This window comes from Catharus ustulatus, chromosome 4 (assembly GCF_009819885.2).
Source record: "Catharus ustulatus isolate bCatUst1 chromosome 4, bCatUst1.pri.v2, whole genome shotgun sequence".
Taxonomy (NCBI): Eukaryota; Metazoa; Chordata; class Aves; order Passeriformes; family Turdidae; genus Catharus; species Catharus ustulatus.
Window position 1 is genome coordinate 42770267 of NC_046224.1, and position 27156 is coordinate 42797422.

Here is a 27156-nt window from a genome sequence, read left to right on the forward strand (position 1 = left end):
TTTAAGCCTTACTAAATCGGTTTGTTCCATTTCACATTAAAAAAAGCACCAGAATGGACGATTCTTTGAAACAATCTGATACTCTATATTTTACTTGGATGCACTAGAGAGAAAGGAAGATGTTCAGACTGGAGAGGTCATGTAGCAGCATCATGCTGATGTCCCAAGCTGGAGGAGCAGTTGGCAACTGTTAAAATGCAACATTCCATCCTGGCTAACAACTGCTCTCAGTTCAGTTCAACAGTTCAACCACATGGAGAAGGTACCACATGCTTCATTCAACTATTTCTTGTTTTAGCTACTCTATCCACTGAGTTTTATTTCATCTGAAGGTGTGGTATTTGGAAGAAAACTGCTTTCAGGATAAGATGATTTGCCTGACTGCTGATACCTTTAATTCAAAGAAGTACTTGCATTCCGCCTGGTAGATATCCAGGGATGGTAAGGGGCAGGGAGTTAGGTGCTAATGTCTGGGAGATGGGCTTTGTGTCTCAGAGGGTGGCCCAGTTGTACTGACTGCAATCCAAAAGTTTTTGGAGATGCTGCTTTTAGACTGGGAGAAACCTATTTCCAAATATTACAATATTTTCAAGTATGGCCTTGTTTTCATTTTAAAAATTACTCAGAAATTAATTCAGAAATAACCCCCAACCTGACATTTTACAGTTCTCAGGTGGGATGCCATCCACATCAGAGATATAAACCTGAGTTTATGTATTCAGTGTAAAGCTTGTGAGCACTTGCCTCTTTGGGATTGCAAGATTATCATATGATTGAGAAAGATACCTCAGGTTAAAAGGATAAGTGAATTGCATCATCAGAGATGATGCTAAAAACTGTGAAATCTGATAAGACAGAGATGCAGAACAATAATTTTATGTATGGCTAACAGAAGTGACTCGTGAAAATACTATCTCTGCAATGTTGTGCAGACTTTTTAGCTGGTGCCGCATTGATCAATAGAGGGACAGCAGCAGTATATGTATGAGTGAGAAAACAATAATTAAACAAATCCATGTACACAGTTTGTTATTCCCAATAGGTTTTTGTTTGCCATCTTTAAAAACAGCTGAAGCTGAAAGATGGTGTGAGCAGTGTAATAGCAGCAGTGCCAACATAAAGTCCCAATTTTTTTCAGGTTTTGTTGGGAATCTTTCTGGATTTTGTTTCTTGCCCCATCTTTTCCCTAGATTTATGTCCTTTAGTAGTAAGGCAGTACTAGTGCAAGGTTTGCACTTATACAGCACATTTCATTGGAGATTAATCTACATTGTATAGAAAAGTAAACTCATCCAAATGTCAGTAAAATTACTTAAAGAGATTTTTTTTTTCCTTCCCAGCAGCTCATGAAAAGTCTGCAGTAGACTAAGTAGACTGTCTTACCCCTATTCCATTCTAAATTAATTTTACATCACCAAACACCATTGACCTAATTCAATTACTTTAGAACTTTCTAGAGCTTATGATAAAAGTAATAAAAGATAATTTGAAATCTTGGATGTACGTTTATAGCAGTGTCATATATTCAATCCTTTGTTTGCACAGCATGTACTAATCCATTTATTCCATTTTGATTGTTTTGCTTACAACACCTGAAAACTGTTTTCTCCTGCAGCAAAACTACAGCAAGTTCTCCTGTTTCTGGGAGACAGAGCCCGTAGGCTGTAGGAGGATAAGTTGTGACTTCTTTCACAGAAAACCCCGTAATATAAATGGACTTTATTTGCCACCTAGTAACAGTGAGTAAAAATATTTTCTCAACAATTTGTTCATTAGAGTAATGAAATAGACAAAAATGTCCTTCCAGTGATTATGTGATATATATTAAGGTCACAAAATGCACCATGGTGACTCAATTAGATATGATCTGGTATCCCAGGAAGTTTAAGGGAGAGAAAGGAGTAAGATTGCCCCATAAATCATTTTAGCTGTTGTATTATGAATCTTCATAGCTATTAGTGATATAAAAGATGAAGTCACAGGTTGAGGAGATCCATGGAATAAAAATGTTGCTTAACTTGAATTTCTGATAGATTAAGTCTGTCTAGTAGTTCAAATGGTTAGTATGCAGGTAATAATTTATGAGAAATCAAAAGTAGTTTGTGTGGTGGAAGGAGGAGTTTGGTAGGGACATCAATACCTGTTGATAGAGCCCAACATGTATGGATGAGATGCCCCTTGTAGAGATAACTTCAGATTATGGAGCTGCTTGTGTAGATATATTTCCAGCTGGCTGTTTTGAGTAAAAATTTCAGGCTTGAGCATTGGTTACGTGTTACTGAAGTAGAGTAATTGTGTGTAAGGCAGCACTCTTACTTGTGGAAAACTCCAGCATTACAAGTTGGGCTTTTTCCCTCGTCCATTTCTAAGAGGAGCTCTTGACTACCAGAAATCCTGGTAGACAGCTGGAGCCAGAACAAGATCCAGGGCAAAGAACAGACAGATGTTAGAAGTGAGGAGAGCAAATCACCATGAAACCTGGTGTTCCTGAAATTGTCCCAGGAAAATGTAGCCTGCCATATCTGGGCATGTGGAGCATTTACACAGCACAGGCAGGTTTTTGGCTGTGGTGCAAACCAGAGACTGTATCCAAAAGACTGTGTGGGCAAGGGTATCCTGTGTAAGAATCATGTCCAACAATCAAGCTGGAAAACAGTCCAAACCCTTTTACTTTTTACAGAAATATGTACAAGTTCAAAGCCTGTGTGCGCCACAATACTGTTGCAAATATTAAACTTGCTTTTTTGTTTGTTTGTTCTTATACTTAAAAATCGTGTTAAACTAATTTAAGTTTGTTTTGGCTTATTCTACCTGAAGCTAAAAATAGCCTTTTCTGAACAGTGAAAAAGGCTCCATCAAGTTAGTGTTGTACCTTACACATCTCTTACATGAGATACAAAAATCTGAATTGCAATCATAAGAAAAGGTTTTACATGATATACGTGTTACTCATAGGAAAGCAAGAGGTGCACAAGAATAAAAACAACTGGAATAATTGAAAAATGCCCACACTTTTAGACTGGAAAATATATCAAACTTCAATATTTTTAATATAATGCACAGAATACTATGGTTGCAAATCAGTCAGCTTGAAAAATACTCATAGACTCAATTTTTCATAATTTTTCTTTTTAATCCATTGTCTTTTCTGGCTCTTGGAATGTGTTATCCCAGTTCTACAACCATTTTGCTGAAAATATAATCTGTAGGGATAAAATCCTTAGGAAAATAATATATTTTCTGAATTTTTTTCTGATTAAGAGTAAATTATTTTCGTGAACTTCACATTCCCTCACAAAATCTACATTTTGTATGTAGTAATGAGCTTTGAGATTTGGTTTGATATAAAAAAAAGTCTTCACATTTAAAATGAGCAAACCTGTGCTTAGCATTGCTAAATTCTTCAAAATGGTTTCAATCAAAAGGTACAGCATGATACTGTATGTTTGCGACTTTTTTAAAATAGTGCAGAGGTGAAAATGTTCCTATTTTCAAAACTCTGTATTCAGCAGTGCCTGTGTCTGTTCAGAGGAGCTGGCATTTGTCTTTTTCATTCTTTCTGGAGTTGGAGACGCTCTCTCGCCAGCCTCTGCACAAGATAATGCCTAATCCTGATAATGTTTTCAGTAGTATGCCTGCTGCTGTCAGCCTGGATTTGGTACTTTAGTGTCCTTCTAACAAAGTAAATCTGATGTTCCTGTCTGCAGATGCCCCATTGAAACAGGATGTCCAGGGAGGCATTCTGCATCCAGCCCATCGGCAGGACTCACTCAGAAATCAAGAGAATGTTTTAGTACCAATTCACCCTCCACTGATTATAAACCTCAGTGATGAAGAGGATGATGAAGAAGATGATCAAGAGGATGATGATGAGGAAGACAGCTGTAACCAGTTTTTTTGTTTTATAAGCAAGTTGAATGGGTTTTGTCAGCTCTTGCAATGTACTTCACAACTGATTTGTTACAATGACCATTACATTTTTAGGAAAGAGCTATTGAAACATTTTTTGAAATAGTTTTCAGCTAATCTTCAAATTGTTGGAACTGACAGTCACCAGATGTGAGCAAGGCAGTATTTTCTAATTCCTGTGATCCAATTCAAATGACCATCAAAAACTCTTCAAAATTCTAGGATGAAATTACAAGTTTAGGAGTACTTAATTTCAGGGAAACAAATTTTTGAACAAGGGCTGTATGCACTTTTCAGTGAAGGTGAAGTAACAAGGTTTTTAAAAAAGATAGCTGTGTGATTTTATCTTAAGTAATTTTTTCAGCTGGTTTACCAAACTCTGTAGGCAGTCTTATTTTTAGAGAAAATTATTCTAAAATCTAGCAAAGAGAATTGGTGCAGAATTCTGCACTAGTTGAAATGAATGTTTTTTACAGATATATTTACACATATATATAATATATCTTTGTACAGTTAAACCATTGACTGGATCTCATTTAGAGATAAGAGATTCAAAAGGATGGAACAAATGAAACATTCCTGGAGAGTAAAACTTGAGAAAATTACCTCCTTTCATGCATGCATTCAGCAAGTTATTGTGCTACCCCAAACCACTTTTCACTTTCCCACTGCCCATCAGGTTGGCTGGTAGATCAGCCTGTTAGCATTTCCTAGCTTGGTTTCAGCCTGATTGTGGCACTTAAACAATATAGAAAGTAGGGCTTTGCTAATCTTCATAGCCTTAAGTGAGAGAGGTCTGGAGGACTCACTTCACCAGCTCTGCAAACAGTCAGAACACAATAGTACAGGGCAGAGGTTTTATGACAAGCACTCTCTGGTGACATGTTGAATCTGATTTCCTTGTGGGTATAAATGAAAGATTATTTTGAAAATGAATGTTGCAGGTATTTTTGAATACTTTTGAATTAACAAACATTTGCTTATTAAAATATGTTTTAACTGCAATCCCATTGCAGTTGAAAATACCTAATATTAAGTAAGCATTTTTCAGTCCAGAAGCACAGGTTGCAGTCAAGACCAAAAATAACCAATGACTAAAATGAAAGTCATTATCATATTTTATTATTAAGAATTGTTGAAGATCTTTGTATAGTTATCTTGTAATCTTTACAAATATTTCCTGCAGATGTTTCGAACTGGATGCCTAAGACTGTTATAGATATTGAAGAGGAAAGAGCAATAAGGGATATATGCTATAAATCTGGTAAATATGAAATTAATCATTCTTTCCTTAAAAGCAATGCTTCCAATGGAGTAAACTTTGGGTTGTTGTTTTTTTTTCCCCCCTCTTGGGTCATGTGTAGGAGAGTATTATGGGATTCAGAACCCTTACAAATACCAATCAACAAAACCTGTGACTTCACCATGGCAAGATGAGTTATTACCCTTGGAAACTACTGAACAAAACTTGCAGAAAGGCAAGTATTTTGATTTCTTTGGACTGTATTTACCACTTCTAAAATTGCTGTAACTGGCAGAAATTATTGCACAGTTTGCACTTCCTCACCACTTTCTAAATTTAGTGAAAATAAAATTTTACAAAAAACATATTTGTATTTGTCAGCAAATTACAAAAATACTTCATTTTTTCCTGCCACATATATATAGTCACACTTGTGCTGATCACCTGCATCAGTTGTGGATGGAAAAGGTAGACATGGGCTATTAACCCAATCTGTACTTCCTGACATACACAACATATATATTTCATATAATTTCATTATAAAGATTTATAGTCTTATAAATCTTAGTTCTTAGTCTTTTATGTAGTCTAATTTTAACCATTTTAACATTAGGAATGTAGTTTAAGTTTCTCATCTAGGCTCCCTGATGAAAATGGAGAGACACAGGAACTCCAATAATCTCCTTTTAATTGAATCACCAGGTAGTGCCAAAGGGTGAAATGAGCCAGTTTTCCAGAGGTGATCCATGATCTCTGCTGGCTATCTTGGGTGTCTTGATGTCAAAATGTAGAGTTAAATCAAACTTTTCCATAATTAAATTTAGATTAAATATCTAATTCAATTGTCTTCTAAAAGAGAAGAACAAAAGAGTTTGATTTTGTTTGGAATTCTCATCTATCCAACATGATTAAGGTCAAAGGAATGTAAATTTATAAACATTTACCCCAGTTCTTTGGTTTTTCATTTATTCTCTTCTAATTTCTAAATTTGAAATGTTTGTTATTAAAATAGTTTTGATAATTTATTTCTAACAAGTACATAGATATATTTAGTCTATAGATCAGAGAGTCAGTGATAAATGTGTGAACACACCTTTTAAAAAGTGTCTTTATTTATCATTAGATACGTTAAGAGAAAAAGATGGATATATTTCTCCAAAACAGTTTTTCAATTGAGTTCTCTGAGGCGTCATGTACTATGATGACATGCATCCTGAAAATGCCATAAATTCAATTAGATAGGATTATTTAATATAATTCATGGGTAGTGAGAAGCTTGTGAATAAGCAGGTAATTTATAGCTGGGTCTTTGCTTTGGAGCCGCAGTCTTTAGTCTACGAATTATGGTATTTTCTTACAATGCATGAAAGATAGATATCAGTTACACTAGACAGGATTCAAATAATTAATAAAAGAGAAAAACGGTTATTAAATGAGAGGTTAAGTGAAATTGCACTAAGCTAATCAATGGCTCATAGGGGTGGGAGGAAGAGAATGTCAGTGCCATTACCCGTGCTTACACACAACTAAACATTCTTTCTGTTGCCTTTCCAGGTGATGGTAACACAATTCCTACAAGATTTAATAATACAAGAAAAGAAAAAGAGAGTTCAGAAAGGAGGGTATCAATAGAGAGTATTCCCAGAACAGATCATAAATCCTTTGACAATGGAGGTAATTTACTGTAGCATCAGCTCCTCATTGCTGAACGTCTTGTGATAAATAAAATAACTAAATATGATCCATTAAACTTTCCAATCTGCATTTGAGTTATTATATGTTCTTTATGTTCCAGACACTCTTTCTCCTGCTGAACCATTAATTGTAACAATAAAACTCATTGTTTATGATTATATATTATGCTTATTTTAGGATTGCACTGGAAAAAATCATTTATGCAGATTACAGTTGATTTTGGGAAAGAAAGGGTTCTGTGGAGTTATGAAAATCAAGTGTAGAGATGCAGACAAGTTGGTTAGAGCCTGGTGCTAGTAACGCCAAGGACATGGATTTGATCCCTGTATGGGCCATTCATTCAAGAGCTGGACTTGATGATCCTTGTGAGTCCCTTCCAGCTCACAATATTCTGCGACTGTGATTCTGTGACTGTCTGAAGTCCAAATGCTTTCAAAAAATGTTCTTTTGTGACACTATCTAGCTATTTGGTTTCTACTCACTGCAGCTGAAGACATGCCCTTTAGAAAACAGACTCTTTGCATTTTTCACCTTTCTCAGGGTGCTCTCGAGTACAGATAACTTTGAGAGACTCCTTTCCTGCAGGAGGTGGTGGTTCTGTGCTGCAGAGGAGCACATTTGTTGATGGGAACAGATTTGAGGCACTACCTCGGGAAAAAGGACCAATTACATCAAAATATTCCAGTGTGAAAGGTACTTCATTATTATATAGCTGCAGATTTTTAGATTAGATTACTTTTTTCCTCTGCAGGTGTGGTGAACATTATATATTTTGTGTAAAACCAATCTGAAGTGAAATTTACATTAGCAGTGTGATTTCTTTCATTGCAAGATGACAGCAGTTGTTGTATGTTGTGGTTTAATTCTCCTTCTTTCTGCCAGTTTCCATCCTCTGATAGATTCAATTATGAGTCCCTGAGTTGAAGTCTTTGATGCTCATGTTAGATCATGGGGAATGCTATGCACTTTCCACTTTGGACAAACAGATTTGATTGTAGGTAATATCTCACACAATACAGGACTTAATATAACCAGTAAAAATATAGTTAAGGAAAGAGCATAACACTTGCGATAAAAGTATGTATATCAAAATGTAGTCACATACAGCATATTAAAATACCTACACCAAAGTACCTTGATGACAAGTTTAATCCTTCTTACAGGGGAGTCCCAGAATATATTTGTCAATGTAGAAAACGTTATTGTGAGTAGATAGTTATCCAGTTATTTATTTGCAGTTTTAGAATGGATGAGGAAAAAATGACAGATTTTTGTCTTTAAACTACCCCATATACTGAAGCAGAAGTAGAGCATTTCTGCCACATTTTGGCCTGAAAGGCCTGAGAGGAACCAAAAGTGCTTATTTGCATTAGCAGTAGAAAGGAGAACGAAGCCCCATTTTCCCAAAGAGTTAGGAGGGCCAGGAGGAGACCTCTGTGCTTACTTTACAATGCAGCTTTCCCTGTGAAGTTCTGCTTGTAGTTTGAAGTGGGCTTACTTATGCAGCCAGTGTTGATGCAAATTTATCTCCATCTTTTGTAGTATTTTGTTGTGTTCATGCACTGCACATGTCCAGGGTATATCCAGATACTACAGGCAGAAGTAATTCACAGTTCTGCCAGGCATCCTTTGAAGTGCTTGCATTAGTCTCCATGGGCTCAGCCATGGGTGTTCCAGATGTCCCCACCTATACAGTGTAGAGAAAAGATTATCTGATTTTTGCATTTAGAGTTAATTTTTGAGTTGGCCTTCAAGATTTCTTCTGCTAGAGGAAATGCAGACACTTTTGCTTTCCTTCTGGGGAATGACACTTTTAGAATAATTTCATGTGAAACCGTGTTCCATCTAAAGGGACATATTTATGTAAGTAGGAGATTATGTTTTTAAAACACCACAGTGTTTTCGGCTATGAACATTTTTCGCGCTTTCTAAAAAAATGAGCATGTGTTATTTTAATCCCTCAGAAACAAGCCACACTGAGGTGATAAAGAACCACCACTGCAAGGAAGTAAAGGAAAATAAAAGGATTTCTGAGGAGCGAAGAAATTCAGCTAATGCAGTAACTGGCAAAGGTATTTTGAAAAAATCATCATCTTATTAATTTCTGTTTACTAAACTGTGAGATGATTTAGCACTATCAAGTAAATTTCTGTTCTTAGTGTCAAATATGGACAGCCCATACTTGGATTGCTCTCTCTACAAAGAAAATTTTTAAAATCTTGTTCAGTCTGCAGTTACCTGCACTATGGGAGATTTTGAGTAATAGGACAACCTTTTTGGTTGTATTTTCACTTTTAGGAATTCACACTCCAGACCCCAAAGTAAAACCAAGTTATCACCAAAGGGGTCAAAGTAAGGATGATGAAACTGCTTCTTCCAGTCCCTATGGGAGAGAAACTGGAAGATACACTCATTTAAATTCTCCAGAACCTCGACGATCAGCTTATGTAGTCTACCGGACTGTCACTCAAAAACCAAAATTCAATGGACCTACAGGTGGGTTCTTGTGTACATAGATTTCTTAAAATGCCTATCTGTATTGTGCTGCATTCAGTTGGGTCCCTGCAGGTGAATAGTAAGTTATTTATGCCTAATTACAGGCATGAGTAAATTTGATCAAGCATAATTTTCACAGGTAGCTTTCAGCCATATCCGTAGACTGAAATGTAAAGATTTATAAAGCTTTACAATTTGACAGACAGAATATTCATGAGCAATAATTGAGCCATCATTACAGCAGGAATTCATGGATGCAATGAAGTGGTGATGTGCACAAATACAGCAATCCTCACTTTTTACAGCGTATCTTATGTGACATATTCAAGTATTTAATAAACCTTGAAAACTCCACCTTTAAGACCTTATTTTATTCTAACGACTTATAGTAGAAGTATTTTTTGCAGCAGAATTTCAGTTGTGTCTCAAGAAATATTTCTTGTTCAACTTTATTTTTCCCAGTAGAATATGAAAAAATGACCTTGCTTTTCAGCATACATTTCCATAACTAGGATTTCACTGGAGTTTTCATTGTTGTAAATTTGTATTTGTTTTCATTATTTAGGATTTTTTTTGTCGTGAATAAACAAGGGTTTGGGTGTTATTCACACTTCTGTTATCAATTTAAATGCAGTGTAAATCTTTGTGTTTAACATTGGTATTATTTTTTTCACATTGATTGTGTTGGACAGAGGACTGAATCTATTCTTTCTGCTGTTCATGATGGATGGTACTTTCCTTCCTCTTACTCTGCTGTCTTCTTGATGGTACATGCTATGTCATTAATTTGACAAGAAACCTACAGGTGGGATTCTGAGTCTTGCATCTTTTTTTCTGGTAAACGTCTTTAGATTGATTACAGCTTTTGCTTTATTTTTATCTTACTAAAATATCACACAATCTAGTACATCATTTGGGCTTTATTTGAATTTTCAGTTTCTGTGTTCATGGTTTCTCTGAATAATTTGTCTTTTCATTCGTCACTTTGTCTACAGATTTAGTGGTAAATAATTAAAATAATCAGAAATCAAAAAAGTGATTTCATTGTGCCAGTTTCAGTCACCTCTCTTAAGCCAGGTTCATTCTCCATTTTGAGGTGCCTCCCTATCTTAATTTCTAATAACAGGTACTTCCTTCAGAGAGGGTAATGCCTTCTTTAAGGTGAATAAAGTGAAACAAATTCCAACATTGGTGCTTTGTCTTGAGGACAAATAGTTGTGTCTTTTTTCTTTTTTCTTTGAATGTTTGCTTTTGTTAAATGTGAACAAGGTGATATAGGGACTACAGAGAGAACATTCTTTATGTGACAAATGCATTTTATTACATTTTGAGGCTAAAAAAGGATAGAACAACTTTGAAAAAATGAAAATCAGCATTTTTGTCGTACGAACAACCATTAACATTTTTTTCTGCCTTTCTTTCCAGCAGTACCTGAATCCTATGGTCAGAAAGGCTCCAAACAAAAGAATCAGCCTGACCCTAATAGGAGATTTTGGACACAAACAGAAAACTATGGTAATATTTACACATTGAGTATAAACTTAAAAATGTAGGATTATTTCAAAATTAATAATTTTAATTAATCCCATTAAGATGGAATTAAAAGAAGACTTAATAATATTAATTTTTAATACTTTTTTTAGAACATGGTTTGTGATTAGGCAGCATATTCTGAGACAGAATCAACTGTCTAGCACAAAAATGTAATATACCCTTGTATATAGGGCTTTCACAGGCAGGAATAAAACAGAAGCTATTGATGTCTTTGGGAAAGTCTTCAGCCCAGGAACACTCACTTTGTTAAAACCAAGGATGTACATAGCAGAATCTCCTCATTTGGAAGATCCCATGAGCCTCATAGAAATGCTACGATAGTGCAAATTATGTTTAAAGTTCTAGAGAGTGCATTTAATTCTAGCTTGTGTTTCAGAGGCAATGTCTGACTCATCTGATGCATTTATTGAAACTTCAGCCAATGTAATATTTAATTTACATACCAGACTAAGAGAGTATTTCCTGAAATTTTGGCTGAAATTGGGAAACTGTGTATGTTTTTCTTACAGGCAAATATACTTCAGGATCTTCTAATTCACCAGCTTGGAGGAAAAGAAATCCACAAGCAAAACCATTCTCTAAATTTAAAATAACCACTCAGGTAACTGATAGAAATGGTTACAATTCAGCCTTTTTAGGAGAACTAGCATGTCTCTGCCCACCAAAAAAATGTAAAAGTGCTTGTAAAGCTTCCTCATTTAAAACCTGCACGATTCTGATCAATAGTGAGTAGCTGAAAGAGCAGTTTAATAGTTTTATTTGTTTTCAGTCATCTACATTTGCCTGAATAACTAACCTGTGGTTTCTAATTTGTTTAACAATGGTACTTATACGAAAGCAAAATGTGTACTCTAAAGTGCTACAGAAGGCAGGTTTTGGATTCTAGCACCCGAGAAACACAATAGAGATCATATGAGTTTGATCTATGTTTCTCTGCTGGGTTGTTCATGAAGCTTCAGCAATGGCTGAACAATAACCAGCTGAGGTCTGAATCCATGACAGGACTCAGGCTATAAAATGTTTGCAAGGTACCCTAAAGACCCTTAACACATTTTACAGCTGCCTTGAAAGCTGAGATTAGAACCTTTATCTGGTCTTTCATGTTGAAGTTTTAGATGTTAAAATGTTTCTGAAGGAGCATGTAGTTATACTGTAAGAAATTATGGACAGAATTTTGTGTATATCTGTTTTGACAGCAGAGTAAAGAAGACGTTGAAGGGAATAAAAAGGGAGATAAAGAAACATCTAAAGGGAAATAAAGAAATTATCAACTGGAATATCCAAAGATGAAGAAACTGCAAATTCCAAAAAGAAGATTCAGGAAGGAAGCATACTACAGTGTTTCAAAACTGGTTAAAAATTCTTAAAAGTATGCTCTGCATGGTGACATATAAAGATCTATATGCACTAAGTTTAATCTGCTATAAACATTTGGCAGTTGAAGTTGTTTTTGCAGACTACGGCTCTACACCATAGATGGATAGTAATAGCTCGCAGAGAAAAAAATCCCTAAGCAGAGTCTTCCCCTTTTTTATTTGATAGACGTTTTAAGGCACAATATCTAATGCAAATAAATACTACTAGTTATACTTAGCAGTTTCAGAGGACTTTTAATGTAAACAGCAATAGAATAATGTATTCTAGAATGTGGTTTGCTGGTACAAAAGCCATATTCCTGGATGGTTTAGCTGTTTTGCCAGGTGTTTGGGGACTCAATCTGAATTTGATCGTTGCAATTTTAGTGGAGCAGCAGGACTGTGTTATGAACAAAATGAAATTCACAACAAAACTCTCAGAATTAAGTGAGATATGTATTTACATGTGTTTCAAACTAGAATATGAAGAGTTGTATAAACACTGAGATGAAGACTGATCAGAAGGATACTTTTATGTTGCTTTCTGGGGAAACAAACCTCATACTGAAGCGTTTCTTGTACTTGGCTTCATATCTTTTTCTCAGACATTTTTTGAATTTTTTGCATTTAGCTAACCTTTGGTCATTCTTAGAACATAATCAGTTTTCTAAGAGAGTCCTTCAAATTTCTTTCTGTGACACTAGGATCCAGTACTAATCTTGGTGGCACCTGTAACTGTGAGAATGAAAGCATTTTGCCACCTTGGAGCCTTTTCTTCTGTGACTGCTTATAACATGAGGTTGGATCAGTTACCTTCCAAGGTACTTCTAGCTAAAATTGTTCTATGGTTCTATGAGAAATATGGTCATATGTTCCTCTGCCCTACTTGATTATCTCAATAGTGTTGTCATTTTTATTTTATTTTGAAATTAGTTTTTAATCATTTAAGTTAGAACATGCTGTGCTGATCATAGACATGTATGCAGCTATGCATCACTTTTCTTAACTGGGAGAAGAATAGAAAAATCTAGAGGATCTGGTTTAGCTAAGTAAAAATGTACAAAAGAAGAAGCATCCTTTTAAAATCAAAGAGTAGGTGTGTTGGAAATGTTCCCTCCACCTCTAATTAGACATTAGTGTTTCAAATTGTAGCACATGGTGCCTTGCAGCCACATTTCACATGTGGTCTATCTGAGGCAATTTAAAATCTCAATTCAAAGGGCGGTTGTATCAAGTTACTTTTTAACATCTTGATAAAGGCTTTTAATTCCCGTTTTTTCACATAAAAGAAATTTTTTTTTTTTTTTTACATTTGCTATTTGTCCAATGTCTCTACAATTTAGAGTATTAAATTTGATAAGACTGTAAATGGGCATGGGCAAATGTTGATATGCAGGTCTGATTTTAGCATTCCGTTAAAAAGTATTTCAATATTTAATTTGTGCAAGTGATTAATATTGTTACTATATGGATGTATAAGTGCAGGTTGTGCTGTACTGCATGTGCTGCCTGCTGGCTTGTGCCACACAGATCCCTTACCATAGGAGAAAATCAGCAGCTCCTGCTTGGTGTAGGTGATTACACTCCGTGCCAGGCCTCACCTTTATTTAGCAGTGCAGCAAGTTGTCAGGTGCCATCCTTTCTGTTTGACAGTAGAAATGAGGAATAGAGTTGGCTTCCTTGAGAAAATCTTGTAGGAGTTCCAGTGACCAAAATGGGGTGATTTCACATGGATGGAATCTGTAGGGTGTGCAGGGCTGTGGTCAGAGGCCCATTTATCTTAGGACTCACAGCATCTGAAGGGTCATATGGGTAATGCTACTATCTTCCTTTTCTTTTTAGTGTGGTCTCAAAAAATCAGGATCTTAAGAGGTCCTTTATAGAATCTGAGCACCTTTCTGACTGGGATCATAAAGAAGAAGGCCCCTCCTGATACAATTTAACCCACTTTCCACCCTGAAAAACCAACTCAACAAACCAACCAAACAAAACAAAGCCAAAAGAAAATAATTTTCTAGCATCTTAAGATGTGAATATCCCAGCAGATGGTTGGACTATTGTCAGGCTTTTCTCAAGGGAAAGATAGGGAAATGCAACAAGAAAATGATGTGGCTATGAGGGTAATACTGGGCTGATCCTCAATTTTTGTGGGATCATACCTTCAGTGCTCTTTTCACTGGAGCTTCCTGTAGAGAAATTACAAATACTATTCTTTTAGTCATCACTTGCTCAATCCAGAAATCCACAGATACCAAAAAATACCTAAGCATTGCACATTTAATATATGGCTCAACAGGATATTTGCAGTTCCTGTGAGGTGTTAGCTGCTCTTGACAGAAGTCAGAGGAACATTTAGGAATCAAGTGCTTTATGTGATCAAATCCTTAATTAAGATTTCCCTTTATCAGCTTCAAAGACACTAAGATGCTCTAAAATAATAAAAATACCTGTTTGTTTTCCAGATCACTGTCCCTGTTATACTCTTTAATCTTGTCTTTTCTCTGTCATTAAAGCCTCAGAGAGGAGTCAGAGGAAACTGAGAATATTCAGCATTTCATGCAGATTGATTGCATTTCTGCACTTTTACATAATCATTGCATGACAGACCTCACCATTGATTTACACTTACAGTAGTTGAAAATAAACTCTGAGATAATGAGCCAAAGATCACAGGCAGAAAGCCACTGAAGCAGAGTTGAACGTGCTGTGGTATTAAGTATGTGTGTCCATAATCTGCTGCTGAATTGGAAGGCCCAGGGGAGTAAGTGATTTGCTTTCACCCTAGACATGTTAAAATATGCTAATGTTTTTCCAGGTGGTACTTCTAAAAGCACATCAGAAATCTAATCCAGGTGAATCATATTCCTTAGTAAGTAGAATAACAGTATTGCCACCTGTATTTTGACAAAAGTTTGCAAAGCTTCTAGTCTGAGACTGCTTTCCTTAATAAACCTGTATGGCTAAATCAATGCCATTAACTCATCTCAGCAGCACTGATATTTTAAATATTCTGCTTATTAATTAAGGTAGGAAAGTCCATCTCAAGTTAGCACCTGAACAAGGAAAACATTGTTTTTTGTAAAATAAAAGTGGAGTAAAATGTCCCTGGCAATTGTAGACATGGTTTAAAAATAATTATTTTGACAGTTTTCCCCTAATAAAGATATTTTCTGATAAAAGCTCCCTTGTATAGCAATACATTATGTAAATATATAAATTTATTTTTAAAAAGCAACGGAGTCTGTCAATTATTTAACTGTGTGTGAGGCCACCGGGGGGCAGTGCAGTCCCAGGAATGGGTTTGAATGACGCCCAGCCGGACCCTTCCTCGGCGTGCGCTTGGTTCCCACTCTCCAGGGCTTTGTAAAGCCTCTCCACGGTGTTCTGCACAGGCTTTACATTCAGAGGAAGGGCTACAATAGTCTTATGGCCAGCTAGCAGGAGAGCTACAACAACCGAAATTGAAAATTGCTAAATAGCTTTTTTTTACCCTCATAAAACAGAGTGGTGATATAACCCTACTTCTCTCTCGCTCTACACATTTTCCAGAAGATATTTTCTGTTATCTCCTGTTCTGGACTGTTCTCACCACAAGCTTCTTCTCAGAGAAACTGAGGAGTCTTTGAAAAGAGATGTTCCCAGAAAGAGAGTTTCCTTCAGTCTTTCCAGTCTGGAAACATTTTAGATATTTTAAAATGCATTTGCTTTTCACATTTGGGGTATTTTACAAGTTGAAATAATGACTGAAACATGCTCCTGTGATATGTAAGATTTGAGGTACCTGAAAGCACAATTATTAAAAATCCTGCTCCCTCTTTCCTTTTTTTACTTCCTAAGGAAAAGGCTGTTAGGTAAGATTAGATATTAAATTGACAGGGCCATTTCCAAAGGTAAAGTGATATCCAAAACTCCTTAGTTTGTTTGAGAACATACACATAAGACACTTTTGAGGATCTTACGGCACTTTTTGCTTTCCCTGGGCAAAAGTAATGTCTTCAAGAGATTGGTATCCTTGTTGTTGCTATTAATCCATAATCCTAGAATCATAATAGTTCTAAAAGATCATTAAGATCAGAGAGTCCAAGGTTTATTAATGAATTTCCAATCTAAGGATAGAATGTGTTTCTTCACAACTCATTCTGCCCCCACACCTTTTAAAGATTATAGTGCCTCACTGAATATGCGCCAAGTGCAACACACTCTAACACAACCCACAGTAATACTTATGACTTCCCCACAATTACTGATATTCTTAGATCAATCAATCAAGTGAATCTTGACTGATCACAACAGAGTGGCTTTCAAGCTTTTCATTGCAATATGCATTGCAGTCTGCCAAATTGATATTTCTCTTGGAGATAGATGAAGATGTGAAATGCTGCAAGACTTCAGAAGAAAAATTTGCAAACTGGGCAAATATAGTGAAGAAGTGTAGAAGGAACAATAAATTATGGAAATTCAATGATCAGTTGCAAGTTACGTAAAACGAGATTTGCACCAGCTCTTTCAGGTGTCCAGTGCCAATCAAACCTTTGTTCTTTTTGGCATTGGGAGTACCTGATGATGAAGGGAGGACTGAAGTCTTAAATAGTTTGTGCTCATAAATACCAGACCATTAACATTCAGAAATGAATTTTTTTGTGAGGGATTATTAGTTATATTTCATTATGTTTACATCTGTAGGTGTTTTTCATAGGCCAAATTACACATCAGCAACAATAGTGCCAGTAAAGTTTGGATGAATGGACTGCTGTACTACTCACTCATACTGCCTGCTGTCAAGAGAAGCCTTGAGACTGTTAAAAAGTGAAACTGAATTGTGTGCTGCTGTATTTTTTGTCCAATATACGGAATTGAAAAATATGAAAATTGAAATATTTCGTAAATTACTTAAAACTTTTGGAAGGGAACTTGTTGGCATTTTGTAAAATGATAATGATGTATTTCGTAGTGAAAATGCCACATGACAGTAGCACTGAGATTCCTGGTGCACTAACAGTAAAACATCCTTCTGGTAAGGCAGCTGCAATGTTTCAAGTCTGGAAACTGGCAGATGTTTAGCATTTCTAAACTTCAGGCCACAGATACCTGCTGTTTGATTTAACACATTAGAAGAACTACCAGCATGGCTTGAACTGAAGTTGCTGTAGAATAAGTAGCCACAGTAGATGAGCTTTTTTGATTTACTATTGTTTTATTTGCCCTAGAGTGTCTGCACTATTTTAAAGAGGCACACACCTCAGGGTTTCACAGCAGACTCTACTCCCCTTATTCTTGCATGACTGATCCAACATTTGGTTTGCTGAAAAAAGCTGTCATAAAACCATTATTTTAAAATCTCTAGGATGGTACATAGTATCTTTATTTAAAAACCAAGGAAAAGCAGCATCTAATATTTATTTTAATAGACTAGTAGCCATTTTTTAGATTACATAATAGAAATGCATTTTTGCCTACCAGATCATATCATACTTCTCAACAGAACTGGTCTTGAGAAAATCCCCTCTTTCCTAAGTAAACTCCAGGAGATAGCAAAGAGCTAATGTACTGAAAAGACTGCTTCCTGATTGTGTGTGTGTGTATGTATGTATGTATGTGTATATATACGTATATATGTAGATGGATGGATGGATGGATACATTTTTTTAAGTGTACACAGGAGCCACTGGAGTTTTTTGATAGACTTTAAACTATCTTGGGAGGGAGAGAGAGAAAACCAGGCTTCCCAGTGATGAGCAATGGGATGGTGTGTCAAAACTTGAGGAACTTGAGGAAACATCTTCTAATGGTATCCCTCAATCTGCTTCAGGACGTGTTGACTACAATGTACCACACATGATATATTTCTACAATAATGTACATGACATGAATAAAAAAACCAGGATGCTTTGGCTCAGTCCCAGAGATTTGATATTGGCATAACTGAAACCTGGTGGGATGAGTCCTGTGACTGAAGTGCCCTGTTGGATAGTTAAATGTTCTAGAGAGAGCAGATTAACAGATAGGGCAGAATGTATTGAGCTTACAGTTGGCAATGGCACAGTTGAGATCCTCTAGGTAAGAATCAAGGAGAAAATAAATAATGCAGACGTCACCGTGGAAGTCTGCTATAGACCTCCCAGCCAGGACAACGACACCAATAATGATTCTTTGAGCAACTAAGGAACACTTCCAGGGCAACTGCCTTGTCCTTATGGCGGCTTTCAACTTGCCAGAAATGAGCTGGGAGCACATTTTGCGCTAGAAGGTGTTCCTAAAACACCTGGATGACAACTTAATCGAGCAAGTCCTAAGGGAGCTGACTCAGAAAGATGTCCTTCTTCATCTACGGCTTGTTAATAGAGTGGATCTTGTAAATGAAGTGGAGATTGGAGGCTATCGTGGCCACAGTGACCACAAAGTGATCGAGATTAAAATCTCTGTTGACAGCAGGCAAAGTGCCAGCAAAACTTCCACCCTGGACTTGGACATGAGGAGAACTGACTTCAGGCTGCTCAGAGAATTAATGAGTGACATCGCCTGGGAAAATGCTTTTTCAGGTGTTTGGATCTATCAACATCTACTGAAATGCTTTTCAGGAACGAGTGTTCAGGTTGGTGGCCCAGTTCCTGTATATTTGGTTCCCCTTGGATTATGGTCTGTGAGTGCCTCTTGATTTCCTTCATGAAAAGTAGTATGTTAAATTAAAAATGGAGGATATTGTGAGGTCAACTCATACTCGTGAAATCCAGAGCAATTCAACTTGGGGAGATTTAGGATTTTCTGCCTTCCTACAAACCCAGTGTTATGGCATCTAGAGCTTCCAGAGCACTGGAAATGCTGAGTTTTAAATTCTTGGTTCTCCCTACAAAGTGGCTTTGTAATCCTGAAGCTAAATTATCACTTGCTCTGTGTCTGAGGTCTGTGACACACATCTGCCACAGAAAATTGGGATCCTAGATAGCCCATTTGGAGGAAAAAAATCCATTTTCTAAAGGGAAAAAAGTCCTTGACAAGGAGTAGCCTTAGCTGTAATTCCTTTGAAATGTTTTTTTGTTGTTGTTGTTGTTTGTTTGTTTGTTTTTTAATTGTACATTGTGACAGCATACTTCTGTTTTCACAAATTCATATTTTCTACAGGAACCAGGTTGTTAGAAAATTCTCAGCTCTCCGTAAGTTCAATTTAGTGAATGTATTATTCATGGCACCCTAAATAGTACCTCTCAAAGCTGGACTGTTCCCATCATTTAATTCACCACATAATCAATGTTTACCCCAAGCATCTCTTCATTTTTGTTGTCTGTTGGTAAACTGTTCGCCACATCCCTTTTTTATGAAGTGGTCAGCGCTGAACAGTGGTACAGAGGAAGCTCTCTCATTGATTTTTATCAGTGGTGTTCACTTTCAATACCATTTCTACCATCACTCTGGTTGCATCCTAACATTCGTTCTTTTGATCAATGCCATGTATTGAGCAGAGACTGTTATTGATTTGTTCACAGGAGTATCCAAGTCCTTTATTCCCCTCTGCAATTGCAGATAATTTAGAGTCTTGTAAGGTGCATTAGTAGGTCAGATTATTCTTCCCATTGTCTATCACTAGCTTTTCTTTCTGAGCCTTGCAAGGCAGGCAGGCAGTAGTGTTGCAATCAGGTTTCTCCCCATGGTGCACAGCTTGAAATTTGGTCTGGGACTCTGTCAGCACACTGCACCAACCACTGTCCAGCACAGGCATGGAAAGAATGTCTCTGTCTTCCCCACAGACCTGTCCTCTTTACCATCAGTGTGAACCCTTCCTTCTTGCTCTCACAATTACTCATTCCAGCTGCAGGTTATCAGAGAAAATACTAAGGAGAAGGTGACATGTCTTTAGTTCTCTCAGAGAATTGTGCCTCAGAAGCCTAGCTTTTACTGCAGATTATGATGTATGCAGAAATTATTACATGAAGTATTAGTATTACTCTAAAAATCATCAGATACATAGCTGGTGAGCACTATGATTTAGGATGAGAACTGGCAAGGTAACTGCCTTAATTTAAGTTGTTAATCTCAGTCCTATAAAATTGTATGTGGTCTTTGCTTAAATATTCTATTTTTAAGGGAACTGAAGGCTTCCTGAAAAACTAACCTCATGGCTGTTGCCAAAATGCTTGGTGTTTTGGGAATTTTTTATTCTTTAAAATGTACTTTTAATTGGTGTTCCTTTCTGCAAACTATCCTGTGAGGTGACAACACTGTGCTGGGGAGCTGAGCACACTGAACAACCAGCACAGGCTGTCTGGTACAGGCAAACACAAAGAGCAAATAACACACAGGGGGGAAAAATGCAAAATGTATGGTAGCATGGAGATTTAAAATTTTTTTTTCTACCAAATGAAGAGAAAGTTTAATATTAGAGTAGTCAGCTTGGAAAGATATTTAAATGAATAAATTATCTAGATTTAATGGATGAAGATTTTCTACCTTTAGCAGGCAACTGCTAAGAGATCAGTTTACTCTCCTGGGCTTTTGCAGTGTAACATTTTGCTGCTTGTAAAACAAATAACAAGGATTAAAGTAGATTCACTCTTTTTCTGGCAGATTAAGCACCTTTTCTCTGTCAGGTTCCCTGCTCAATACTTCTTGCCAGTGCTTTCTCATAAAAGAAATTTGTCAGCTACTAAAGCATTGAATTAGAAATGATTCTTTGCATATATTTATAACTCAGTAGTAACACAAGCTATATTTGCAATTTAACTTTCAGTTACTTCCTGGAGGAGTACAGTCCAGGAGAGAGCCTGCTTGTCATAACTTGCTCAGTCATGCCCTATAAGGAGGATTAAAAGCAAGTGTCACAAGATACTCTTCCTCCTGATTACAAATCCTGCTGGTTACTCTTGCAAAAGGATGTAAATCAGTATAACTGTTACCACTGAATAATCCGATAATAATGATCAACTCATTTAAAAAGACAAATTCAGACCCCCTCTCCCTTCCCAACCCCCACCTTACAGGATGTTGGTACTAAAATGTCAGCCAGGCCTCCAGAAAGATGACTTTTTTTTTGTTTTATTTTACTTTCCCAAGGAATGATCATTGAAAAAACTTCTCTATTACTCCTGTGCAAACTCCACTTTTCTGATTAATTTATTGACAGCACCACGTCTGATCCAGGGCATACAGTCAGGATTGTTGAGGTGTACCTTAGTAGAGTTTAAAAAACAAGCTTGTTAATGAAGCATGAGAAATGGCAGCATCCTGCTCAGCCTCTCTGCTGTGTTGGGGGTAAATGCACAAGGTTTCCTTATTTTGCATAAGGTTTTTTCTCTCTAATGGAATTTAACTGTAGAAACATGAAGCTGATAGGGTAAATGGTACCTTCCCTGTAAGGTGACACTTTACTCTCTGGTTTCTCCTGTCTCACCTGGCCACAGGAATTTCCCTCAGAGCTGTAGAACAGCTATACCACTCTCAGGGCATCAGGGAGGACAGGTGTTTTTGTCCAGGTCTTAAGAGTTTTCTTTACAGTGTGAGCTGTAAATTAGACAAGGAGAAAACTCAAGGTAGGGCAAAGGGCTTCAGCAGCTGACAGTCACTCTCCAAGGGACAATCCAAGGATGGTGATGTGGGGGTGCCCTACAGGGCTGCTCAGGCTGATGGGAAAGATGTGATATCTCAGTGTAATCTCCCACAAACTATGAGGAGTGAGAAGTCATGAAAATTCACCCTCATTCCTGAAACAAAAACACAATGTAGTCCTGTTAATCCAAGTGTAACCAAGATAACTGAAATGCCAGGTGTGGGCCAGGTAGAGACCGAGCATGAAGCACAGAAGTTATTTGGGAAATTCTGAAGTCAAAATAGCTGAAGCAGATTTACCTTGGTGGGAAAATCCACAGGATAACTCAAATCCTATTGAGCTGAGTACTGCCTGACCCTTTGGCAATATCTGCTTTATACATACCCCGAGCATGAGCAGGCATATGAGATGTCCTGTAGATCCAGTGAAAATATATTGGGGAAAGTCCTCAGCAACAGCTGGGTGGGAATCTGAGTAGGCATGAAATGTCCAGAAAGCAGCAGAACTTATGTACCTCTTACAGAAGCTGGAAGTATCTTTCTTGGTACTGTGGATTGCCTTTTGTATTCAGCTCTTGGATCAACTTGAGGTTTTAAAGAGCTTTTCCTGGAAATGCATTTTGAGATTGAGAACTCTGTGAGTTCTTTGAAAATAATAAGTACAAGAGACAGGTGTTTGGGTCTTTTTTCCCTTGTAGTTGCTTACCTATTTTTTCTCAGTATTTATAGGAACTTTGATATTTTTTCAGACTCTTGTTCTTCCCTTGTTCTACAAGTTTCTTGGCATTCAAAAGAGGATTTTACACATGACAGCAAAAATCAAAAAATATATGTGTCCATTTCTTTTGGGAGCTGGTTTCTTTCTGGAAGAAGATTAAAAACTGGAAGAAATTATAGAGGATAACTATAAAATGAAACAGAATAAACAGAATACAACTATTTATTTATAATTTGTGGTCATTGAATGCCAACAAATCCTAACCACTTACTTTGAGATGCTAAGTGGTCGAAGTTTTACTTTTTTTCATTATCCTCTGCCCTTGATACTCTGTACTGAAGCAGAGAAAACATTATTGTACCCACCTTCTGGCAAATTTCTGCTGTCACCATCACTTCAGAATTTAATAAATGAGAAATAATCTTCATTGTGCCAAAAGAAAACTTTTCAGCAACAATCAGGGCATTTCTTTTTGTGGCCAATCCTCTCTGGCCTTTCCTGATCTTCTCCTGTGGGACTCAGCTATAACTTTTGTGAGTTTAAAATCTCAGGTCTTGTGAGGTTCTGCCTCTTGAGGTCTCACAGGCAATCATTGCAATTATATTACTTTCTATCCAGCCATATTTTGCTCTGTGAATGAATCACTCATGAGTAGAATGTTGTTATATAATGTCAGCTTGAGAGTTTAAGAAGATTAAGACTCTAGTTTTCATTGCATGGTATCCACAATGGGCAAGCAAATGCACTGGAAATAAAAGCGTTAGCATAAATGAATTATGGAGAAGTGAAAAAGGAGGATGCTTGTGTTTGATCTGTTGCAAAATACAGATGGAGAGGAAATAGAAGTGTTAATTTGTCAAAGTGAAGAAAACCAAAACCATCTAGTGAATAGGTGATCAACACAATGCATTCTCTGGTGAAATAGAAACAGTTCAGGCAAAGGATTCAGTTCATGCTACACCAGACAGGGACAACCCACATATTCCTGTGAACCAGGATGTAGATCTACAACAGACTGATCTTTTCTCTTCTAGAAATAGCTGTGGGGGGGACACCAGCAGGAACTGCACTCTTAAATGCATTGATGCAGTGAACATCTTAGTGTGCTCTTTTCTCCATCAGTATCGATGGTGAATTAGGGTAGGCCACAGACTGTGACTTTCCCAAATAATCAGAGTTAGAGCCCTCCTGCACTACTCCTGTTGTATGACCAGAATTGATTTTTCTTTCTATCCAACCACTTTAGCTCTATTTTCTCTTCTTTCTCCTAATAAATATACAGGATGAATCTGTGGCAGATAATATAGTTAATTGAATTATCTTTTCAACTAAACATGGCAGACTACAGCATGCAGCCTAAATTTGATATCGATTTATTAACATTTCATAAATTTTGCGTGAAGAAATATAAAGTCCAAATATTAGGTGTAAATTGAAAGTACTGAGGTGGAATGGTATGTGGTAGATAAAAATGCTTTTGCCTTCTCCTCTTGCAAGCAAAGAAGTAATGTATAATTTCATGCTTTTGTAACAAGATATGTTTTGATAGAAATGAGGGTTTTTTGCAACTGAATAAAGTGACAAATAGACTGAATTGTCCAGGTTAGAATAAATGCCTAGACTTCTGTATCTCTGCACCTCATTGCACTTGTTGCTAGTCCCTTTCAGTTCCCCCAGTTGTTTTAATCCTTTTGACTACTGACTGGAGGTGTTTATATGCTGGGATATATATACTACACAGTTTCTGTAAGATTCTTTATTGCATGCTGAGTATGTCTGATGCGTCAGGCTTGCTAAGTGTGCACAGATCAAAGGTGAACTTAGCGCTGAACTTACTACCATGTATGATTTATCTGAGGAATACCTGTCTTTTCAGAAGTCTCATAGCTTATGCTGTTGGATGTCTGAAAGAAATGCAAGTATCACAAAACACCAGGAAAGTTATATCATTGGTTTTTGTTTTACTTGAGATGGAGCTTAGGATTTTAATGTCTTCTGAGGGATAGTTGATGATAATGCCTTTGGTTCTTCAGGATCTGTTTGTCATCTGGTTCTGGTGCAAATCAATCTGTTATATATTCCTGCCATTACAGCTTCACAGGATTTTTTTCATATCTATATTGTATATGAAATCATATACTCGACAATGAACTGATTATTTGCAATTTATTCTCTGTCTTCTGCCAATGAGAGAGTAATGGGGTTATACATGCTTATTTTTCGTGGAAGAGTTTGGGTTGGGGACCTTAAAGATTGTCTAATTTCAGTTTTTAATAAAAGGGTTAAATTTTGGACAAGATTTTCTACTCCAATATTTGGGGATTTTTGCTTTTTGTTATGTAAACATCAGTATCGAGAATTGCAACAGAAAATTTCACAACATTTATACGGTAGTTGAATTAAAAGGAAAATTCCTATTTTTACATAGACTTTAAAAATAAATATTCATGGATATACTGTGCTTGCAGGACAGCTATCACAACTAGGGAAACAGTAATATTTTCTAATTTAAATGCCTTTTTAATGCCTTTTTTTTTCATAGTTAGAAGTGGCCAACATTGACTCAAGCTGAAACAGTGTGCTATTTTTTAAGAATACATGATGAGGTTTATTGTGGGTTTTTTCAGTCTCCTGGGATGGAGTGGGAAGGATTTTGTTTTTACAGTTGAACTTAACTCTCCAGAGTTTTATTAATTTGCTCACATAAAGTGGTACTTTGGAAATCATTAATGCATTTTCTTGTAAGACTGAAAAGCGAGTTTACTTTCTTATGGAACCACTGGCTTTCTTGCTTTGAAATGCTTTCACTGATACTTGAACTCTATATGATCAATACTGTGACATTTCTATGGGTCTAGTTCCGGATAATTAAAGCTGGAAAAGCTTTGTTGTTAATTGCAGTGAGCATCAAAAGATCCGTGCTGTATCATGCTTTTAGTATTAATCTCCACCCTAACAAGGCTACAGCATAAGATCAAAAAGTATTCAATTAATTTTTGATAATTTTTATAGTTCTCAACTTCTTAGCTTGTTTCCACCTCCCACAATGATTAAAGCCTCCATGATTTCTGCTGATCTGGATTTGTAAACTAATTATTAAAAGCCTTTGATATTTATAAGATATCTGAAACATTTCTACTAATTAATTATTGATTCCCCAAGTGATTCAATCTTACCAATTTGTAATAAATATTTAAGATTTCTGTGGAATAAAGAGGTTGACTTGGTTTTTGTTTTGGTTTGGGTTTTTTTCAGGTTTTTTTGTTTGCTTGTTTGTTAATTTTACCTTCATGAATTTGTACTTTGAAATAAGAAGACTTTTAATACTACTAAAGACATATTTATCTATGTGTATTTTAATGTGTACTGAATATATTTGTCTTAGTGTTGATAGCTTGTTCTTAAAATTAGCAAAACCTATCAGTTGTTCTATGTGAAAAAGATTCACAGAATTGCACAATATTCCAATTTGGAAGGGACCCACAAGGACCCTTGAGTCCACTCCCGACCCTGCACAGGACCATCCCCAAGAGTCAACCATGTGTCCAAGGATATTGTCAGAATGCTCCTTGAACTCTCTGGGGCTGGTGTCGTGACTAATGTTCCTGGGGAGCCTCTTCCAGTGTCCAACCATATTTGTGAGAAAATAAATTATAGAAGGTGACTGCTGAGAGTTCTCTTTCCACTCACTTTGAGTCAATTTGGGATCTTTTACCAGTCACAAAGAGGATCTGCAGCAATTGCTTATTGGTGCTTCAATAAGAGAGAGAGCTAGATAGTTCTGATTAATTGTCTAGGAGGCTGAGTATAAATGTACTCACCATATCCAATGAACAGAGTCGGCTAATCCAGCACTTGCCTCCCAAGTGGGGGAGGTATAGGCCCTTTTGTATAGCCTAATTCTTCACATTGAATTGCTGTCTTTTTTTCTGCTTTTATTTTTTTCTCCCCTTGAAGATTTAACCATTTTATCTTAGTATTTTTGTCATAAATTGCTGAGTTCCTTGCTATCCGATCCCTACACTTTTGAAAATTCCTTCATAAGTTCTTTCTAGCTCACTTCTAAGTCACGTTTTGAATTCAAAGGTTTAAGAGTTTGAATTTTTGCTCATTTGCACTTTCAAAGCTTCTTGACAAAATAATGTATGTCAATCAAGAAGGTTTTTTTGCCAAAATATGAAATATTTTTCCCCCTTCTATCCTGTCATACGGGGTCACCTAAATGTTATCTAGGCTGTTATTGTGAGCTGAATCTTCTGGCATGTTGTTTGGGCTTTTGTAAAATAATATACAGACTTATTTCAAACTTGGATAAAAAAATCCTCTTTATTTCAGACAGTTAAGGTATTTTCAATGTAATTTTCTTTCATACCACTATCAAGCACAATCCTGTGTTTTCATGGCATTTATTCACAAAGCTGTTCCATGTCCTCTGCTGCATGGTCCTTGCTGCTTGGCAAGATGCTGCTTTTAGCATTGTGGCATTTTAATGTTATCAGTGCTACTCTTTAAAAATGAAAGCTATCCTTTTCTTGAGAGAGAACTTAAATTAATGAAATTAAACTCAAAAAGGATGTCTAAATCATGTAGTCTTACCTCCTCAGTATGACAGGATATCAAATTTTACATTTAGCTTGCATCGAATCCAA

The 27156-nt window shown here is 36.5% G+C and overlaps 1 protein-coding gene across 5 annotated transcripts; it reads left to right on the forward strand.

Moving 5' to 3' along the window:
- The first annotated feature begins 182 nt into the window (after positions 1-182).
- C4H12orf50 (chromosome 4 C12orf50 homolog) lies at positions 183-15425 on the forward strand. Of its 5 annotated transcripts, none has more exons than XR_004417856.2 (13): positions 183-262; positions 1616-1739; positions 3708-3884; positions 5096-5173; positions 5274-5387; positions 6707-6826; positions 7388-7540; positions 8812-8919; positions 9146-9343; positions 10036-10148; positions 10769-10858; positions 11407-11498; positions 12094-15425. XR_004417856.2 is itself a non-coding variant. In XM_033059190.1 (10 exons), exons 1-10 carry the CDS (start codon positions 254-256, stop codon positions 10041-10043), a joined length of 1089 nt encoding a protein of 362 aa, XP_032915081.1. In that variant the 5' UTR covers positions 183-253; the 3' UTR covers positions 10044-10240. The 5 variants fall into 5 exon arrangements, 1 of the variants encoding a protein (XP_032915081.1); XR_006162981.1 differs by having other exon boundaries at positions 12097-15425; XR_004417857.2 differs by having other exon boundaries at positions 10772-10858.
- Positions 15426-27156: the final 11731 nt, after the last annotated feature.

Excerpts from the sequence above, each read along its gene's own strand:
- C4H12orf50 (XM_033059190.1), top strand. Across the intron at positions 3,885-5,095 it reads TGATGATGAGGAAGACAGCT|ATGTTTCGAACTGGATGCCT; the intron begins GTAACCAGTTTT and ends TATTTCCTGCAG. Across the intron at positions 5,174-5,273 it reads GGATATATGCTATAAATCTG|GAGAGTATTATGGGATTCAG; the intron begins GTAAATATGAAA and ends GGTCATGTGTAG.